This window comes from Salmo trutta, chromosome 12 (assembly GCF_901001165.1).
Source record: "Salmo trutta chromosome 12, fSalTru1.1, whole genome shotgun sequence".
Taxonomy (NCBI): Eukaryota; Metazoa; Chordata; class Actinopteri; order Salmoniformes; family Salmonidae; genus Salmo; species Salmo trutta.
In genome coordinates this window covers 42,237,980-42,257,675 of record NC_042968.1, presented here as the reverse complement: position 1 = coordinate 42,257,675, position 19,696 = coordinate 42,237,980, and the positions used below count along the sequence as shown (strand labels likewise).

Genomic DNA, 19,696 nt, shown 5'->3' with positions numbered 1-19,696 from the left:
CTCTAGCAGGCAGATGATCACTGGAAAAAGAGGACCAATCCTTTTCCATTTGTTAAGAAAAAAACACTTTTTTTTGTTAGTGGGATCACTTATAAGGATAAATCAATATGTATCATTGGTCATTTCACTTACACAAACAATACACAGAGAGTTAGTTTTATTGTTAGTAATTATTCATGGAACACCATACCATTTTAAATACTTTACCATTTTAAATAAACCTGTCCTTAAAGTCTTTCATTTCAGTCCAATTTATTCAGCTCAGTAGATGCATGTGACCAATCAAATTAATACGAGTTCCTTAGACACTGTCACCATCACACTGTCACCATCACACTGTCACCATCACACTGTCACCAACACACTGTCACCATCACACTGTCACCATCACACTGTCACCATCACACTGTCACCAACACACTGTCACCAACACACTGTCACCATCACACTGTCACCATCACACTGTCACCATCACACTGTCACCAACACACTGTCACCATCACACTGTCACCATCACACTGTCACCAACACAATGTCACCATCACACTGTCACCAACACACTGTCACCAACACACTGTCACCAACACACTGTCACCATCACACTGTCACCAAAACACTGTCACCATCACACTGTCACCATCACACTGTCACCATCACACTGTCACCAACACACTGTCACCAACACACTGACCCCAACACACTGTCACCATCACACTGTCACCAACACACTGTCACCATCACACTGTCACCATCACACTGTCACCATCACACTGTCACCAACACACTGTCACCAACACACTGTCACCATCACACTGTCACCATCACACTGTCACCAACACACTGTCACCAACACACTGTCTATATGAGTCCCTTACACACTGTCACCAACACACTGTCACCAACACACTGTCACCATCACACTGTCACCATCACACAGTCACCAACACACTGTCACCATCACACTGTCACCAACACACTGTCACCAACATACTGTCACCAACACACTGTCACCAACACACTGTCACCATCACACTGTCACCAACACACTGTCACCAACACACTGTCACCATCACACTGTCACCATCACACTGTCACCAACACACTGTCTATATGAGTCCCTTACACACTGTCACCATCACACTGTCACCATCACACTGTCACCAACACACTGTCACCAACACACTGTCACCATCACACTGTCACCAACACACTGTCACCAACACACTGTCACCAACACACTGTCACCAACACACTGTCACCATCACACTGTCACCAACACACTGTCACCAACACACTGTCACCAACACACTGTCACCATCACACTGTCACCATCACACTGTCACCAACACACTGTCACCAACACACTGACCCCAACACACTGTCACCATCACACTGTCACCAACACACTGTCACCAACACACTGTCACCATCACACTGTCACCATCACACTGTCACCATCACACTGTCACCAACACAATGTCACCATCACACTGTCACCAACACACTGTCACCATCACACTGTCACCATCACACTGTCACCAACACACTGTCACCATCACACTGTCACCAACACACTGTCACCATCACACTGTCACCATCACACTGTCACCATCACACTGTCACCAACACACTGTCACCAACACACTGTCACCATCACACTGTCACCAACATACTGTCCCCAACACACTGTCACCATCACACTGTCACCAACACACTGTCACCAACATACTGTCACCATCACACTGTCACCAACACACTGTCACCCTCACACTGTCACCAACACACTGTCACCAACACACTGTCACCATCACACTGTCACCAACATACTGTCACCAACACACTGTCACCAACATACTGTCCCCAACACACTGTCACCATCACACTGTCACCAACACACTGTCACCATCACACTGTCACCAACACACTGTCACCAACACACTGTCACCATCACACTGTCAGCAACTATGGAGATTAGGACCAGAACAAAGGATTTGTTCCACTGGGATTGAGACTATGACCACACACCACCATCACAACCATCATGGGATTAGGATTGAATTGATCATCCGCCCATGAAGCAGGAAACATAATCTTACTATTAATGCTACTCTTACGGTCTATGGAGTCAGCGAACACTTCGCCATAGATCATCCAGTAAGGCATGTAGAAGATGTTCCTGGCCAGACGCCATGTTGGGATCTCATCAGGGTGCAGGATGGCCTGCCGCGCCACGCCGAAACTCATCAACACCACCAGCATGATCACCACGAAGTACAACATGTCAACCATCTGGAGGACATAGAACACAACATGTCAACCATCTGGAGGACATAGAACACAACATGGACATCATCTGGAGGACATAGAACACAACATGTCAACCATCTGGAGGACATAGAACACAACATGTCAGTCATCTGGAGGACATAGAACACAACATGGACATCATCTGGAGGACATAGAACACAACATGTCAACCATCTGGAGGACATAGAACACAACATGTCAGTCATCTGGAGGACATAGAACACAACATGTCACATCATCTGGAGGACATAGAACACAACATGGACATCATCTGGAGGACATAGAACACAACATGTCAGTCATCTGGAGGACATAGAACACAACATGGACATCATCTGGAGGACATAGAACACAACATGGACATCATCTGGAGGACATAGAACACAACATGTCAGTCATCTGGAGGACATAGAACACAACATGGACATCATCTGGAGGACATAGAACACAACATGGACATCATCTGGAGGACATAGAACACAACATGGACATCATCTGGAGGACATAGAACGCAACATGGACATCATCTGGAGGACATAGAACGCAACATGGACATCATCTGGAGGACATAGAACACAACATGGACATCATCTGGAGGACATAGAACACAACATGTCACATCATCTGGAGGACATAGAACACAACATGGACATCATCTGGAGGACATAGAACACAACACGTCAATCATCTAGATTCTAGAACATAGAACACAGCATGTTAATCATCTAGATTCTAGAACAGAGAACATAGAACACAGCATGTCAATCATCTAGATTGTAGGACATAGAACACAGCATGTCAATCATCTAGATTCTAGAATATAGAACATAGAACACAGCATGTCAATCATCTAGATTCTAGAACATAGAACATAGAACACAGCATGTTAATCATCTAGATTCTAGAACATAGAACACAGCATGTTAATCATTAAGATTCTAGACCATAGAACATGGCATGATCACCACAAAGTATATCTGGAGAAAAGCAGAAAGAAAATGTGAGACATGGTCAATCACTGGTAATGCAAAGGACTCTTACTGACTTAACGTGGGACTGATTTGACTTGTCAATCAAGACCTAGATTATTAGAGGTACTACCCACTTCATTTATAATTCAAACTTTAGATCAAGAGTCATCTACTCTAGCTAAGAGCACAACATAGACACAGCACATATGTTGTGGTGCTTCCACACAGGTCTGGTTCCTGAGTCAATTAATCACTTTACATCCCATCATGCTTAGGGTCATGTATGATAATGCTGGGCACCATGGCTATGCCCCTATAGGATAATGATGCCCCCGTCCACAGGGCAGGAGTGGTCACTGGATGGTTCGATGAGTATGAAAACGATGTAAACCATATGCCATGGCCGTTTCAGTCACCAGATCTCAACCCAACTGAGCACTTCTGGGAGATTCTGGAGTGGAGCCTGAGACAGCGTTTTCCACCATCAACAAAACACCAAATGATGGAGTTTCTTGTGGAAGACTGGTGTCACATCCCTCCAATAGAGTTCCAGACACTTGTAGAATCTATGACAAGGTGTATTGAAGCCGTTCTGACTGGTGGAAACCCAACGCCCCATTAACACACTTAATGTTGGTGTTTCCTGTATTTTAGCAGTTACCTGTATAAACAGCATAAGTGTATATATATATATATATATACACATTACACATTGCATATTACAATAGCCAGCCAAGTCAAAACCAAACCAAAGCCTCACCATTTTCCCGATCATCATGACATAGGGTCCCAGGTACTTGTTGACCCCGAAAATGTCGAGCACCCTGATGTACCAGAAGATAATATCCACGCAGTAGATGACCCGTCCGATGCCCAACAGGGGCTCGTTCTGCAGCCTCAGCATCAGGCCCAGGAGGAAGGTAAATATGGCCGCCGCATCTGTGATGTTCCAGTACTCTTCGGCCCAAACATTGATCTTCTGCTTCAGCTTCCCCGGCTCTGACATCAGGATCTGTATTGGGCAGTAACAGCAGGGACGGACTAGGATCACAACAGAGAAATCAGCCTGGGCATAAGACCCCTAGATCGACCCATTCTTTCCTGGAGGCCCCCACACCGGTCCTTTTTTAACTTGAGGACCCCACACCAGTCCTTTTTTAACTGGAGGCCCCCACACCGGTCCTTTTTTAACTAGAGGCCCCCACACCGGTCCTTTTTTAACTTGAGGACCCCACACCGGTCCTTTTTTAACTGGAGGCCCCCACACCGGTCCTTTTTTAACTTGTGGACCCCACATACTGTACATTTTCTTGAATTGTTCTAGACATTCCCTTTCTAATTTTCTCCAGTCGCAGGGTGACGATGTGAGATGTTACCTGTCTGACTGTGATGATGTGAGATGTTACCTGTCTGACTGTGAAGATGTGAGAAGTTACCTGTCTGACTGTGATGATGTGAGATGTTACCTGTCTGAGATGTTACCTGTCTGACTGTGATGACGTGAGATGTTACCTGTCTGACTGTGATGATGTGAGATGTTACCTGTCTGAGACGTTACCTGTCTGACTGTGATGATGTGAGATGTTACCTGTCTGAGATGTTACCTGTCTGACTGTGATGATGTGAGACGTTACCTGTCTGACTGTGATGATGTGAGACGTTACCTGTCTGACTGTGATGATGTGAGACGTTACCTGTCTGACTGTGATGATGTGAGACATTACCTGTCTGAGATGTTACCTGTCTGACTGTGATGATGTGAGACGTTACCTGTCTGACTGTGATGATGTGAGACATTACCTGTCTGAGATGTTACCTGTCTGACTGTGATGATGTGAGACGTTACCTGTCTGACTGTGATGATGTGAGACGTTACCTGTCTGACTGTGATGATGTGAGACGTTACCTGTCTGAGATGTTACCTGTCTGAGACGTTACCTGTCTGACTGTGATGATGTGAGATGTTACCTGTCTGACTGTGATGATGTGAGACGTTACCTGTCTGACTGTGATGATGTGAGACATTACCTGTCTGAGATGTTACCTGTCTGACTGTGACAACGTGAGACGTTACCTGTCTGACTTTCTCCATTCCCAGAGTGATGATGTAAGAGATGACGATCCACTCCTGCAGGGACGGCCAACGTTCCATCTTGACCAGGATGATGTAGTTGTACAAACACAGGTAGGCCAGGTAGGAGATCTGAGGAGATAATGAAAAGAGCTCAGAGCTTTTAGGAGAACATCTACACAAGACCAGAGGTGGGGGCAGCAGTGGCGTTTTAGGCCACAACACAAAGTGCCTTCGATCAATAATCACACATCTTTATATCACCTTTAGTTGATATCATATTATTATTATATTAAATAGAATTATATTATTTGTGGATAACGTCTATTTGTCACCTCTGTGCTGATAGTCATTTCAAAACAACAAAATCAATGTTTCACAAAAGTACATTTCAAAGTCTGTGGTGTTGAGAAATGCTTCCTAAATAAAATTTCTTTTTTTAGTTGTATTAAAAGTCTACTTGCAGTGTTGAACCAGAATTTGGTGAAAGGAGTGTTGTAAAATTCATAGATCTTCTCTCCGATTGGAACTCTTCTCTTTTTTACAGTGCTTTCTTCTTCATCCCCCTTTCTGGACACTGCATCAGCATTCACTTCCTGAAAGCATGGTCGATAGAAACAACCGTAATCAATTTACATACAGGACTTACAGTACATTTCAATGTAGTATTAAATGTAAAGTAGTATTAAGTATTATTAAAAAAACAGATAAACCAATCAAGCAAGCAACCAATCCACTGATGAACGACCGACCAATCAATCAATCAATCAATCAATCAATCAATCAACCAATCAGATGCTTGACTGTCAGTGTTCACCTTGCTGGATTTATTGTCATCGTCTTTGTCCTTCGCTTCTTCGTTCTCTGCTGGAGCTTGATATGTCACTTCTTCCCCGAGTCGAAAATCCATGAGGAGAATCGAAGGTGGGAAAATTATACCAAATATCACCTGTGGGTCACAGAGATGAGAAGAAGGATTTCAGTTGAATTGCTATTTGTCTCAAGCACCAAAATGACACAAAACCACATATTCACAACCAGTTATTAGTGTATTACATATTAATAAACCATCTATAAAACAATTATTAACGGGCTAGAAACTCCTTATAAATAATTAGCAAACCCCATTTAAAGTATACCTTAATGTAAAGTCTTACCATGTATACCAAAATACTTTACATTGAGCATACTTTAATGTAAAGTCTTACTAAGTATACTCAAATGCTTTACATTGAGCATACCTTAATGTAAAGTCTTACCATATACTAAAATACTTTACATTGAGCATACCTTAATGTAAAGTCTTACCATGTATACTAAAATACTTTACATTCAGTATACCTTAATGTAAAGTCTTACCATGTATACTAAAATACTTTACATTGAGCATACCTTAATGTTAAAGCTGCAATATGTCACTTTTTGGAGCCTTGACCAAATTCACATAGAAATGTGATTATAGATCTGTCATTCTCCTTCAAAGCAAGTCTACACATAGATCTGTTCTATGTGTACTATTTTCTATGCTTCCCGTTCTTAAGTTTAAGCTAGCAAGTGAAAAGAACATTATCCAGCCTGCATAGCAACCATTTTGTTTAGAACGGATGATCAGTCCTTTTGCATAGCAACTATGAGAAAATAATTAACGACTGGGTCCTGTCTGTAGCAACATGACCAAAAGAAATTACATCCAGATTTTTGTCTGGACTATATCTTCTGGTGGAATAATGACATTTTATGAATTGATTTATCTAAATATTTTTTTTTGGGGGGGGGATATGTAATTTATTGTTATTTTAGTATGTTGGTAACAGTTTTTTATAAAAGCAATAAGTCACGGGAGGCAGTGATGTATCATGAATACAGTCACAGGTAAACGGGACTTTAACCCACCTAGAACCCATTCTCAGACATCCCATCCACATATCAGTAAGGAGCATCTGACTGCAGGTGTGGGCGATAAAGTCTCTGTGCTTGGCGGCTACAGCCAGCTTCAGACAGGTGGAGTTACTCCAGTTCTTCAGCTGATAGGTGAGTAGTTTCATGGCCACCTGCTCATCGTGCTTATAGGACTGGTCTAGGAGCTCGTAGGCCAGCTGGCCAAACTCTCTGAGGAGGGGAAAAAGGAAGACGTCGTGCTTAGATGGTCAGTTGTGGGTTTTCATCTAGGTATCAAATCAAATCACTGTTCATTTTAAGGGCATTTAATCAAATGCCTCAATACAATGTACAGAAAAACAGAGTGAGAAAAGCAACAAGACAGAAATCTACAACCAAGAAGCAGCAGACATCCAGAACAGTGATACAGTAATGGGTCGGACCAGAACAGTGATACAGTAATGGGTTGGACCAGAACAGTGATACAGTAATGGGATGGACCAGAACAGTGATACGGTAATGGGTTGGACCAGAACAGTGATACAGTAATGGGATGGACCAGAACAGTGATACAGTAATGGGATGGACCAGAACAGTGATACAGTAATGGGATGGACCAGAACAGTGATACAGTAATGGGATGGACCAGAACAGTGATACAGTAATGGGATGGACCAGAACAGTGATACAGTAATGGGTTGGACCAGAACAGTGATACAGTAATGGGTTGGACCAGAACAATGGTACAGTAATGGGTCGGACCAGAACAATGGTACAGTAATGGGTTGGACCAGAACAGTGGTACAGTAATGGGATGGACCAGAACAGTGATACAGTAATGGGATGGACCAGAACAGTGATACAGTAATGGGTTGGACCAGAACAATGATACAGTAATGGGTTGGACCAGGGCTTAGTTTCCGAGGGTTGAATTGTGAACAGAAATGCCAGCACCCTAAAGCACTATTCCAAGTTTGGGGTCAATAACATTTACAATTCCAATTTTCCTATTTGGAATTTGAGTTTGCTTCCTGAATTTCCTCACTATCTCAACCCCAACACTGTTAGATTGAAACCTTTCTGCTAGCTAGCCCCTCACTAACTTGACCCCAACACTGTTAGATTGAAACCTTTCTGCTAGCTAGCCCCTCACTAACTTGACCCCAACACTGTTAGATTGAAACCTTTCTGCTAGCTAGCCCCTCACTAACTTGACCCCAACACTGTTAGATTGAAACCTTTCTGCTAGCTAGCCCCTCACTAACTTGACCCCAACACTGTTAGATTAAAACCTTTCTGCTAGCTAGCCCCTCACTAACTTGACCCCAACACTGTTAGATTAAAACCTTTCTGCTAGCTAGCCCCTCACTAACTTGACCCCAACACTGTTAGATTAAAACCTTTCTGCTAGCTAGCTCCTCACTAACTTGGAATTGTTTTCCAGGTCCTGGAAAATGTCGTCCACCAGTTCACTCTGAGACGACTCGTGGGCCATGGCCTTGTACAGCTTACAGGCCACCAGAGCTTTGGCCATGGCCTCTTCCCCTCGCTTCCACAGGAACAGAGCCATCTTCTGGCGCTTCATGAGAACGGCCCACACCATCAGCTCATGGAACGGGTACTGGAAGCGGCAGACCTCTGGGTCGTCCACATCGATGTCGATCTCTTCCTCCTTCTTCTTCCCTTTACTCTTGCCCTTTCCTCGTGGCTCGTCGTCCTGGTATGAATCAGATGGACATTAGAAATATGAAGTATTGGGTGTAGGGCGAATCTTAACTTCACTTCACTGAAGTCAAATGTTTACTTAGACATGCATTGATGCCAATGGAAGACTAAGTATATTATCCCCTGTATACAGAAATTAATTCAAGTGGTTATTGCATTGGTATGGATGATATTGTAATGAAACAGCAGGGAGCAGGCCTCGAACCCTCGACCTTCTAGCCCGAAGTCCAGCGCGCTATCGACTGTGCCGCAAAAACATGCTCGTGCGGCAGAGTCGATTTCCGCGATTATAAACCCAGGTTCGTTACAATATGTAAATATAAAATGGCGCTAAATAGATCAGCGGCGCTAAATAGAACAGAGGGGCTAAATAGAACAGCGGCGCTAAATAGAACTAGAACAGCGGCGCTAAATAGAACAGCAGTGCTAAATAGAACAGCAGTGCTAAATAGAACAGCGGTGCTGAATAGAACAGAGGGGCTAAATAGAACAGCGGTGTTAAATAGAACAGCGGTGCTAATTAGAACAGCGGTGCTAAATAGAACAGAGGGGCTAAATAGAACAGCGGTGTTAAATAGAACAGTGGTGCTAATTAGAACAGCGGTGCTAAATAGAACAGTGGTGCTAATTAGAACAGCGGTGCTAAATAGAACAGCGGTGCTAAATAGAACAGCGGTGTTAAATAGAACAGCGGTGCTAATTAGAACAGCGGTGCTAAATAGAACAGCGGTGCAAAATAGAACAGCGGTGCTAATTAGAACAGCGGTTCTAAATAGAACAGCGGTGCTAAATAGAACAGCGGCGCTAAATAGAACAGTGGTGCTAAATAGAACAGCGGTGCTAAATAGAACAGCGGTGCTAAATAGAACAGCGGTGCTAAATAGAACAGCGGTGCTAATTAGAACAGCGGTGCTAAATAGAACAGCGGCGCTAAATAGAACAGCGGTGCTAAATAGAACAGCGGCGCTAAATAGAACAGCGGTGCTAAATAGAACAGCGGTGCTAAATAGAACAGCGGTGCTAAATAGAACAGCGGTGCTAAATAGAACAGCGGTGCTAATTAGAACAGCGATGCTAATTAGAACAGCGGTGCTAAATAGAACAGCGGTGCTAAACAGCGGTGCTAAATAGAACAGCGTTGCTAATTAGAACAGCGGTGCTAAATAGAACAGCGGCGCTAAATAGAACAGCGGTGCTAAATAGAACAGCGGTGCTAAACAGCGGTGCTAAATAGAACAGCGGTGCTAAATAGAACAGCGGTGCTAATTAGAACAGCGGTGCTAAATAGAACAGCGGTGCTAAATAGAACAGCGGTGCTAAATAGAACAGCGGCGCTAAATAGAACAGCGGTGCTAAATAGAACAGCGGTGCTAAATAGAACAGCGGTGCTAAATAGAACAGCGGTGCTAAACAGCGGTGCTGAATAGAACAGCGGTGCTAAATAGAACAGCGGTGCTAAATAGAACAGCGGTGCTAAACAGCGGTGCTAAATAGAACAGCGGTGCTAAATAGAACAGCGGTGCTAAATAGAACAGCATTGCTAATTAGAACAGTGGTGCTAAGTAGAACAGAGGTGCTAAATAGAACAGTGGTGCTAAATAGAACAGTGGCGCTAAATAGAACAGCGGTGCTAAATAGAACAGCGGTGCTAATTAGAACAGCGGCGCTAAATAGAACAGCGGTGCTAAATAGAACAGCGGCGCTAAATAGAACAGCGGTGCTAAATAGAACAGCGTTGCTAATTAGAACAGCGGTGCTAAGTAGTACAGCGGTGCTAAATAGAACAGCGGTGCTAAATAGAACAGCGGCGCTAAATAGAACAGCGGTGCTAAATAGAACAGCGGTGCTAAATAGAACAGCGGCGCTAAATAGAACAGCGGTGCTAAATAGAACAGCGGTGCTAAATAGAACAGCAGTGCTAAACAGCGGTGCTAAATAGAACAGCGGCGCTAAATAGAACAGCGGTGCTAAATAGAACAGCGGTGCTAAATAGAACAGCGGTTCTAAATAGAACAGCGATGCTAAATAGAACAGCGGTGCTAAATAGAACAGCGGTGCTAATTAGAACAGCGGTGCTAAATAGAACAGTGGCGCTAAATAGAACAGCGGTGCTAAATAGAACAGCGGTGCTAAATAGAACAGCGGTGCTAAATAGAACAGCGGTGCTAATTAGAACAGCGATGCTAATTAGAACAGCGGTGCTAAATAGAACAGCGGTGCTAAACAGCGGTGCTAAATAGAACAGCGGCGCTAAATAGAACAGCGGTGCTAAATAGAACAGCGGTGCTAAACAGCGGTGCTAAATAGAACAGCGGTGCTAAATAGAACAGCGGTGCTAATTAGAACAGCGGTGCTAAATAGAACAGCGGTGCTAAATAGAACAGCGGTGCTAAATAGAACAGCGGCGCTAAATAGAACAGCGGTGCTAAATAGAACAGCGGTGCTAAATAGAACAGCGGTGCTAAATAGAACAGCGGTGCTAAATAGAACAGCGGTGCTAAACAGCGGTGCTGAATAGAACAGCGGTGCTAAATAGAACAGCGGTGCTAAATAGAACAGCGGTGCTAAATAGAACAGCGGTGCTAAACAGCGGTGCTAAATAGAACAGCGGTGCTAAATAGAACAGCGGTGCTAAATAGAACAGCGTTGCTAATTAGAACAGTGGTGCTAAGTAGAACAGCGGTGCTAAATAGAACAGTGGTGCTAAATAGAACAGTGGCGCTAAATAGAACAGCGCTGCTAAATAGAACAGCGGTGCTAATTAGAACAGCGGCGCTAAATAGAACAGCGGTGCTAAATAGAACAGCGGCGCTAAATAGAACAGCGGTGCTAAATAGAACAGCGTTGCTAATTAGAACAGCGGTGCTAAGTAGAACAGCGGTGCTAAATAGAACAGCGGTGCTAAATAGAACAGCGGCGCTAAATAGAACAGCGGTGCTAAATAGAACAGCGGTGCTAAATAGAACAGCGGCGCTAAATAGAACAGCGGTGCTAAATAGAACAGCGGTGCTAAATAGAACAGCAGTGCTAAACAGCGGTGCTAAATAGAACAGCGGCGCTAAATAGAACAGCGGTGCTAAATAGAACAGCGGTTCTAAATAGAACAGCGGTGCTAAATAGAACAGCGGTGCTAAATAGAACAGCGGTGCTAATTAGAACAGCGGTGCTAATTAGAACAGCGGTGCTAAATAGAACAGCGGTGCTAAACAGCGGTGCTAAATAGAACAGCGGTGCTAATTAGAACAGCGGTGCTAAATAGAACAGCGGCGCTAAATAGAACAGCGGTGCTAAATAGAACAGCGGTGCTAATTAGAACAGCGGTGCTAAATAGAACAGCGGTGCTAAATAGAACAGCGGCGCTAAATAGAACAGCGGTGCTAAATAGAACAGCGGTGCTAAATAGAACTAGAACAGCGGTGCTAAATAGAACAGCGGCGCTAAATAGAACAGCGGTGCTAAATAGAACAGCGGTGCTAATTAGAACAGCGATGCTAAATAGAACAGCGGTGCTAAATAGAACAGCGGTGCTAAATAGAACAGCGGCGCTAAATAGAACAGCGGTGCTAAATAGAACAGCGGTGCTAAATAGAACTAGAACAGCGGTGCTAAATAGAACAGCGGTGCTAAATAGAACTAGAACAGCGGTGCTAAATAGAACAGCGGTGCTAAATAGAACAGCGATGCTAAATAGAACAGCGATGCTAAATAGAATGCTAAGTGAAAGACAAATGAGACTCACCTCCAGTCCTAACATTTTTAAAGCTTTCGGCTGTGAAACAAAACAAGGGAGGTGGACAGCATTAATTAGCATGATTAACAGTAGCATTCATGTTAGCGTTAACATTATATATTATTATTATATTATTAAAGTTATTATTACACTGAACAAAAATATAAATGCAGCACGCAACAATTTCCAAGATTTTACTGAGTTACAGTTCATATAAGGAAATCAGTCAGTTTAAATAAATTCATTATTTATTTCAAATAATGTGCTTCTACATCTGCATTGCTTGCTGTTTTGGGGTTTTAGGCTGAGTTTCTGTACAGCACTTTGTGACATCAGCTGATGCAAAAAGGGCTTTATAAATACATTTGATTTGATTTGATTTGATTCATTAGGCCCTAATCTATGGATTTCACATGACTGGGAATACAGACATGCATTGGTTAGTATCTGGTGTGACCGCCATTTGCCTCATGCAGCGAGACACATCTCCTTCGCATAGAGTTGATCAGGCTGTTGATTGTGGCCTGTTAAACGTTGTCCCACTCCTCTTTCATGGCTGTGGGAACTGGAACAAGCTGTCGTACACATCGATCCAGAGCATCCCAAACATACTCAATGGTTTACATGTCTGGTGAGTATGCAGGCCATGGAAGAACTGGGACATTTTCACAGATCCTTGTGAATGGGGCAGTGCATTATCATGCTGAAACATGAGGTGATGGCGGCAGATGAATGACACGACAATGGGCTTTAGGATCTCGTCACGGTATCTCTGTGCATTCAAATTGCCATCGATAAAATTCAATTGTGTTTGTTGTACATAGCTTATGCCTGCCCCATACCATAACCCCACCGCCACCATGGGTCACTCTGTTCACAACGCTGACATCAGCAAACCGCTTGCCCACACGACACCATACATGCTATCTGCCATCTGCCCGGTACAGTGGAAACCGGGATTCATCCGTGAAAAGCACACTTCTCCAGCGTGCCAGTGGCCATCGAAGGTGAGCATTTGCCAACTGAAGTTGGTTATGACGCCGAACTGCAGTCAGGTCAAGACCCTGGTGAGGACAACGAGCACGCAGATGAGCTTCACTGAGATGGTTTCTGACAGTTTTTGCAGAAATTCTATGGTTGTGCAAACCCACAGTTTCATCAGCTGGTCTCAGACCATCCCACAGGTGAATAAGCCTGGTCAAGCGTGGTTACACATGGTCTGTGGTTGTGAGGCCGGTTGGATGTACTGCAAAATTCTCTAAAATGTTGTTGGAGGCAGCTTATGGCAGAGAAATGAACATTCAATTCTTTGGCAAGAGCTCTGGTGGACATTCCTGCAGTCTGCACGCCAGTTGCACGCTCACTCAAAACTTGAGACATCTATGGCATTGTGTTGTGTGACAAAACTGCACATTTTAGAGTAGCCCTTTATTGTTCCCAGCACAAGGTGCACCTGTGTAATGATCACGTTGTTAAATCAGTTTTTTTGATATGCCACACCTCTCAGGTGGACGGATTATCTTGGCAAAGGAGAAATGCTCACTAACAGGGGATGTAAACAAATGTATGCACAAAATTTAAGAGAAATAAGCTTTACGTGCGTATGAAAAAATTTCTGGGATCTTTTATTTCAGCTCATGAAAAATAGGAGCAACACTTGACACGTTGCGTGTATATTTTTGTTCAGTATATTATATTCAGATCTGTAAAGGGGAGTATTTCTCCTCACTCTTTTTAACCCGTAGAGGTTGTTGTAGAGGGTGCGGAACTGCTTCCTGGTATAGTTACAGCGATAAGCCCCGCCCATCAGGAACTCCAGGACCAATCCGATATCGATCAAGGTGATCTGGTAATCCGGTGGAAGATTTCCCTGAAACACCAACCAACCATCATCATTATACTGTTACTGTTTTCACCTTATATTGCATTTTTCTTACTACGTTAGGTAACACTTTACTATAGGGGGTCAATATTAGGTAACACTTTACTATAAGGGGGTCTATATTAGGTAACACTTTACTATAGGGGGTCAATATTAGGTAACACTTTACTATAGGGGGTCAATATTAGGTAACACTTTACTATAGGGGGTCAATATTAGGTAACACTTTACTATAGGGGGTCAACATTAGGTAACACTTTACTATAGGGGGTCAATATTAGGTAACACTTTACTATAGGGGGTCAATATTAGGTAACACTTTACTATAGGGGGTCAATATTAGGTAACACTTTACTATAGGGGGTCAATATTAGGTAACACTTTACTATAGGGGGTCAATATTAGGTAACGCTTTACTATAGGGGGTCAATATTAGGTAACACTTTACTATAGGGGGTCAATATTAGGTAACACTTTACTATAGGGGGTCAATATTAGGTAACACTTTACTATAGGGGGTCAATATTAGGTAACACTTTACTATAGGGGGTCAATATTAGGTAACACTTTACTATAGGGGGTCAATATTAGGTAACACTTTACTATAGGGGGTCAATATTAGGTAACACTTTACTATAGGGGGTCAATATTAGGTAACAATTTACTATTGGGGGTCAATATTAGGTAACACTTTACTATAGGGGGTCAATATTAGGTAACACTTTACTATAGGGGGTCAATATTAGGTAACACTTTACTATAGGGGGTCAATATTAGGTAACACTTTACTATAAGGGGTCAATATTATGTAACACTTTACTATAGGGGGTCAATATTAGGTAACACTTTACTATAGGGGGTCAACATTAGGTAACACTTTACTATAGGGGTCAATATTAGGTAACACTTTACTATAGGAGGTATACATAACACATTTATTAACCCAGTCATAAAACCTTTATAAAACCAATCATAACACCTTTATTAAACCAGTCATAACACCTTTATAAAATCTGTCATAAAACCTTTATAAAACCAGTCATAACACCTTCATGAAACCAGTCATAACACCTTTATAAAACCAGTCATAACACCTTTATAAAACCAGTCATAACACCTTTATAAAACCAGTAATAACACCTTTATAAAACCAGTCATAACACATTTATATAACCAGTCATAACACCTTTATAAAACCAGTCATAACACCTTTATAAAACCAGTCATAATACCTTTATAAAACCAGTCATAATACCTTTATAAAACCAGTCATAATACCTTTATAAAACCAGTCATAATACATTTATAAAACCAGTCATAACACATTTATATAACCAATCATAACATTGTAATTGACTCCCTCTCTAAATAAAGGTTGAATAATAAAATAAACAGTACCTTTTTAACGTCTCTAACTACAAAGTGCAGCGTATTTGTTGGGCCCAGCCTCTGTAAAAACAAACAACAAACAAATAATGACAACAACGACAACAAACAAATATTCACTCACATCGCTGAAGTTCATATAATGTTGACTAATAACATACAATGACATAGAAGGCTAAAGGAGCAGTCTCTCTCTCTCTCTCTCTCTCTCTCTCTCTCGCTCTCTCTCTCTCTCTCTGTCTCTCTGTCTCTCTGTCTCTCTCGTCCTCTCTCTGCTCTCCTGTCTCTCTCTGTCTCTTCGCATCTACCCTCTGCTCTCTCTCTCCTCCCTCTCTCTCTCTCTCTCTCTCTCCTCTCTTCTCTCTCTCTCTCTCTCTCTCGTCTCTCTCTCTCCCTCTCTCTCTCTCTCCTCTCTCTCTCTCTCTCTCTCTCTCTTTCATCTCTCTCTCTCTCTCATCTCTCTCTCCTCTCTCTCCTCTCTTCTCTCTCTCTCTCTCTCTCTCTCTCTCTCTCTCTCTCTCTCTTTCTTTCTTTCTTTCTTTGGATTATAGAAAGAGCATTATGAACCTATTCTTTGAAAGAATTCCCCAAAAATATTGATTCTGTAATCATAAATGAAATTCAACACAGAGAACACAGTGGCAATCGTTTTTCTCATCAGATGTATTGATCTGGTTTTGCCACGCAAACATCTAATTCTCAACAATATACTTCATGGATTTTTCTATATACTACTAACATCTATTTAGAAACAAGGTTGGGGTCAAGTCAATTTAAATCATGTCCGGAAGTTAACAGAAATGGAATTGACCCCAACCCTATTAAGAACGATTGATTTAGGAGATATCAAAATGGCGTCTATCTATCTATCTATATCTATCTATCTATCTATCTATCTATCTATCTATCTATCTCACCGTGTTGTATAGTTCCTCCAGACGAGGGATGGTGAGGAAGTGGTGGATGTTGACACCGTTCTCTATCAGCAGCTTGACGAAGTCCACCCTGTCCAGCACCAGGGCATCCATCATGGCCTGCTCCAGAGAGTTCACCTACAGTAGAGACACATTAACCATCTGCTCCAGAGAGTTCACCTACAGTAGAGAGACACATTAACCATAACCCTGTCAAGCACCAGGGCGTCCATCATGGCCTGCTCCAGAGAGTTCACCTACAGTAGAGACACATTAACCATCTGCTCCAGAGAGTTCACCTACAGTAGAGACACATTAACCATCTGCTCCAGAGAGTTCACCTACAGTAGAGAGACACATTAACCATAACCCTGTCAAGCACCAGGGCGTCCATCATGGCCTGCTCCAGAGAGTTCACCTACAGTAGAGACACATTAACCATCTGCTCCAGAGAGTTCACCTACAGTAGAGAGACACAATAACCATAACCCTGTCAAGCACCAGGGCGTCCATCATGGCCTGCTCCAGAGAGTTCACCTACAGTAGAGAGACACAATAACCATAACCCTGTCCAGCACCAGGGCGTCCATCATGGCCTGCTCCAGAGAGTTCACCTACAGTAGAGAGACACAATAACCCTGTCAAGCACCAGGGCGTCCATCATGGCCTGCTCCAGAGAGTTCACCTACAGTACTGGAGAAACCAGGAAGACAGTAGAGGAGACACATTAACCATAACCCTGTCAAGCACCAGGGCGTCCATCATGGCCTGCTCCAGAGAGTTCACCTACAGGAACCAGGAAGACAGTAGAGGAGACAGTTAGGCTATGGATTACCACCACAGACAAGTGGGGCCTGTCCAGGAGGGGGCAGTGTTACAGAATGTTAAAGGTCCAAATGAAGCCGTTTTTATCTCAATATCAAATCATTTCTGGGTAACAATAAGTTGATCAAAATGATTAAAAAAATGATTACAAAAATAAACAAAATTAGCTTCTTAGCAAAGAGCAATTTCTCAATCAAGAATTTAGCGAGGACTGTCTGGGAGTGGTCTGAGTGGGGAGGGGAAAACGGAATACTTGCTGTTATTGGCAGAGAGGTTTGGGAACTCTCTTATTGGTCTATGAAGTCATTTACCACCTGGTGATGTCACCAGACAGGCCAAAACTCCATCACACCAAAACAGGCTGAATTTTCAGGCGGTCTTTTCAAACAGCTCTGTACTCTAAAAGGATATTATCATAAAAAAAAAAATCTACATTTCCCAGTATTATTCCAACCTCAAACTGTGTAAATATATATAAAACACCTTTAGGATCAGTGTTGTAGTGGTAATGAAAGGTGGGTAAACACTGACACCACGGTCCAGGAAGAATAAGTCCTCGTTAAAATCTGAAATGAAAGAGCTGACTTGCTTCAGATAGAAATGTTCAGTGTATTGATGTGTTTGAGGGTTGAATACAGTGTATTGATGTGTTTGAGAGTTGAATACAGTGTATTGATGTGTTTGAGAGTTGAATACAGTGTATTGATGTGTTTGAGGGTTGAATACAGTGTATTGATGTGTTTGAGGGTTGAATACAATGTATTGATGTGTTTGAGGGTTGAATACAGTGTATTGATGTGTTTGAGAGTTGAATATAGTGTATTGATGTGTTTGAGGGTTGAATATAGTGTATTGATGTGTTTGAGGGTTGAATACAGTGTATTGATGTGTTTGAGAGTTGAATACAGTGTATTGATGTGTTTGAGGGTTGAATACAATGTATTGATGTGTTTGAGGGTTGAATATAGTGTATTGATGTGTTTGAGGGTTGAATATAGTGTATTGATGTGTTTGAGGGTTGAATATAGTGTATTGATGTGTTTGAGGTTTGAATACAGTGTATTGATGTGTTTGAGGGTTAAATATAGTGTATTAATGTGTTTGAGGGTTGAATATAGTGTATTGATGTGTTTGAGGTTTGAATACAGTGTATTGATGTGTTTGAGGGTTGAATACAGTGTATTGATGTGTGTGAGGCTTGAATATAGTGTATTGATGGGTTTGAGAGTTGAATATAGTGTATTGATGTGTTTGAGGGTTGAATACAGTGTATTGATGTGTTTGAGGGTTGAATACAGTGTGTTGATGTGTTTGAGAGTTGAATATAGTGTATTGATGTGTTTGAGGGTTGAATACAGTGTATTGATGTGTTTGAGGTTTGAATACAGTGTATTGATGTGTTTGAGAGTTGAATATAGTGTATTGATGTGTTTGAGGGTTGAATATGGTGTATTGATGTGTTTGAGGGTTGAATATGGTGTATTGATGTGTTTGAGGGTTGAATACAGTGTATTGATGTGTTTGAGGGTTGAATACAGTGTATTGATGTGTTTGAGGGTTGAATACAGTGTATTGATGTGTTTGAGAGTTGAATACAGTGTATTGATGTGTTTGAGGGTTGAATACAGTGTATTGATGTGTTTGAGGGTTGAATATAGTGTATTGATGTGTTTGAGGGTTGAATATAGTGTATTGATGTGTTTGAGGGACGAATACAGTGTATTGATGTGTTTGAGGGTTGAATATAATGTATTGATGTGTTTGAGGTTTGAATACAGTGTATTGATGTGTTTGAGGGTTGAATACAGTGTATTGATGTGTTTGAGGGTTGAATATAGTGTATTGATGTGTTTGAGGGTTGAATATAGTGTATTGATGTGTTTGAAGGTTGAATACAGTGTATTGATGTGTTTGAGGGTTGAATATAATGTATTGATGTGTTTGAGGGTTGAATACAGTGTATTGATGTGTTTGAGGGTTGAATACAGTGTATTGATGTGTTTGAGG

The 19,696-nt window shown here is 42.2% G+C and overlaps 1 protein-coding gene across 1 annotated transcript in view; it reads right to left on the bottom strand.

Moving 5' to 3' along the window:
- The window catches only part of LOC115203569 (transient receptor potential cation channel subfamily M member 1), a 52,229-nt gene that overhangs the window by 10,030 nt on the left and 22,503 nt on the right, over nt 1–19,696 (bottom strand). The window contains exons 12-22 of the mRNA XM_029768348.1: nt 16,868–17,002; nt 15,963–16,013; nt 14,412–14,552; nt 12,692–12,721; nt 8,655–8,944; nt 7,233–7,458; nt 6,167–6,298; nt 5,814–5,945; nt 5,353–5,481; nt 4,039–4,290; nt 2,115–2,289 (exon numbers count right to left, since the gene is read on the bottom strand). Coding sequence (XP_029624208.1) covers nt 2,115–2,289; nt 4,039–4,290; nt 5,353–5,481; nt 5,814–5,945; nt 6,167–6,298; nt 7,233–7,458; nt 8,655–8,944; nt 12,692–12,721; nt 14,412–14,552; nt 15,963–16,013; nt 16,868–17,002 — 1,693 coding nt within the window. The remainder of the gene's footprint in view (nt 1–2,114; nt 2,290–4,038; nt 4,291–5,352; nt 5,482–5,813; nt 5,946–6,166; nt 6,299–7,232; nt 7,459–8,654; nt 8,945–12,691; nt 12,722–14,411; nt 14,553–15,962; nt 16,014–16,867; nt 17,003–19,696) is intronic.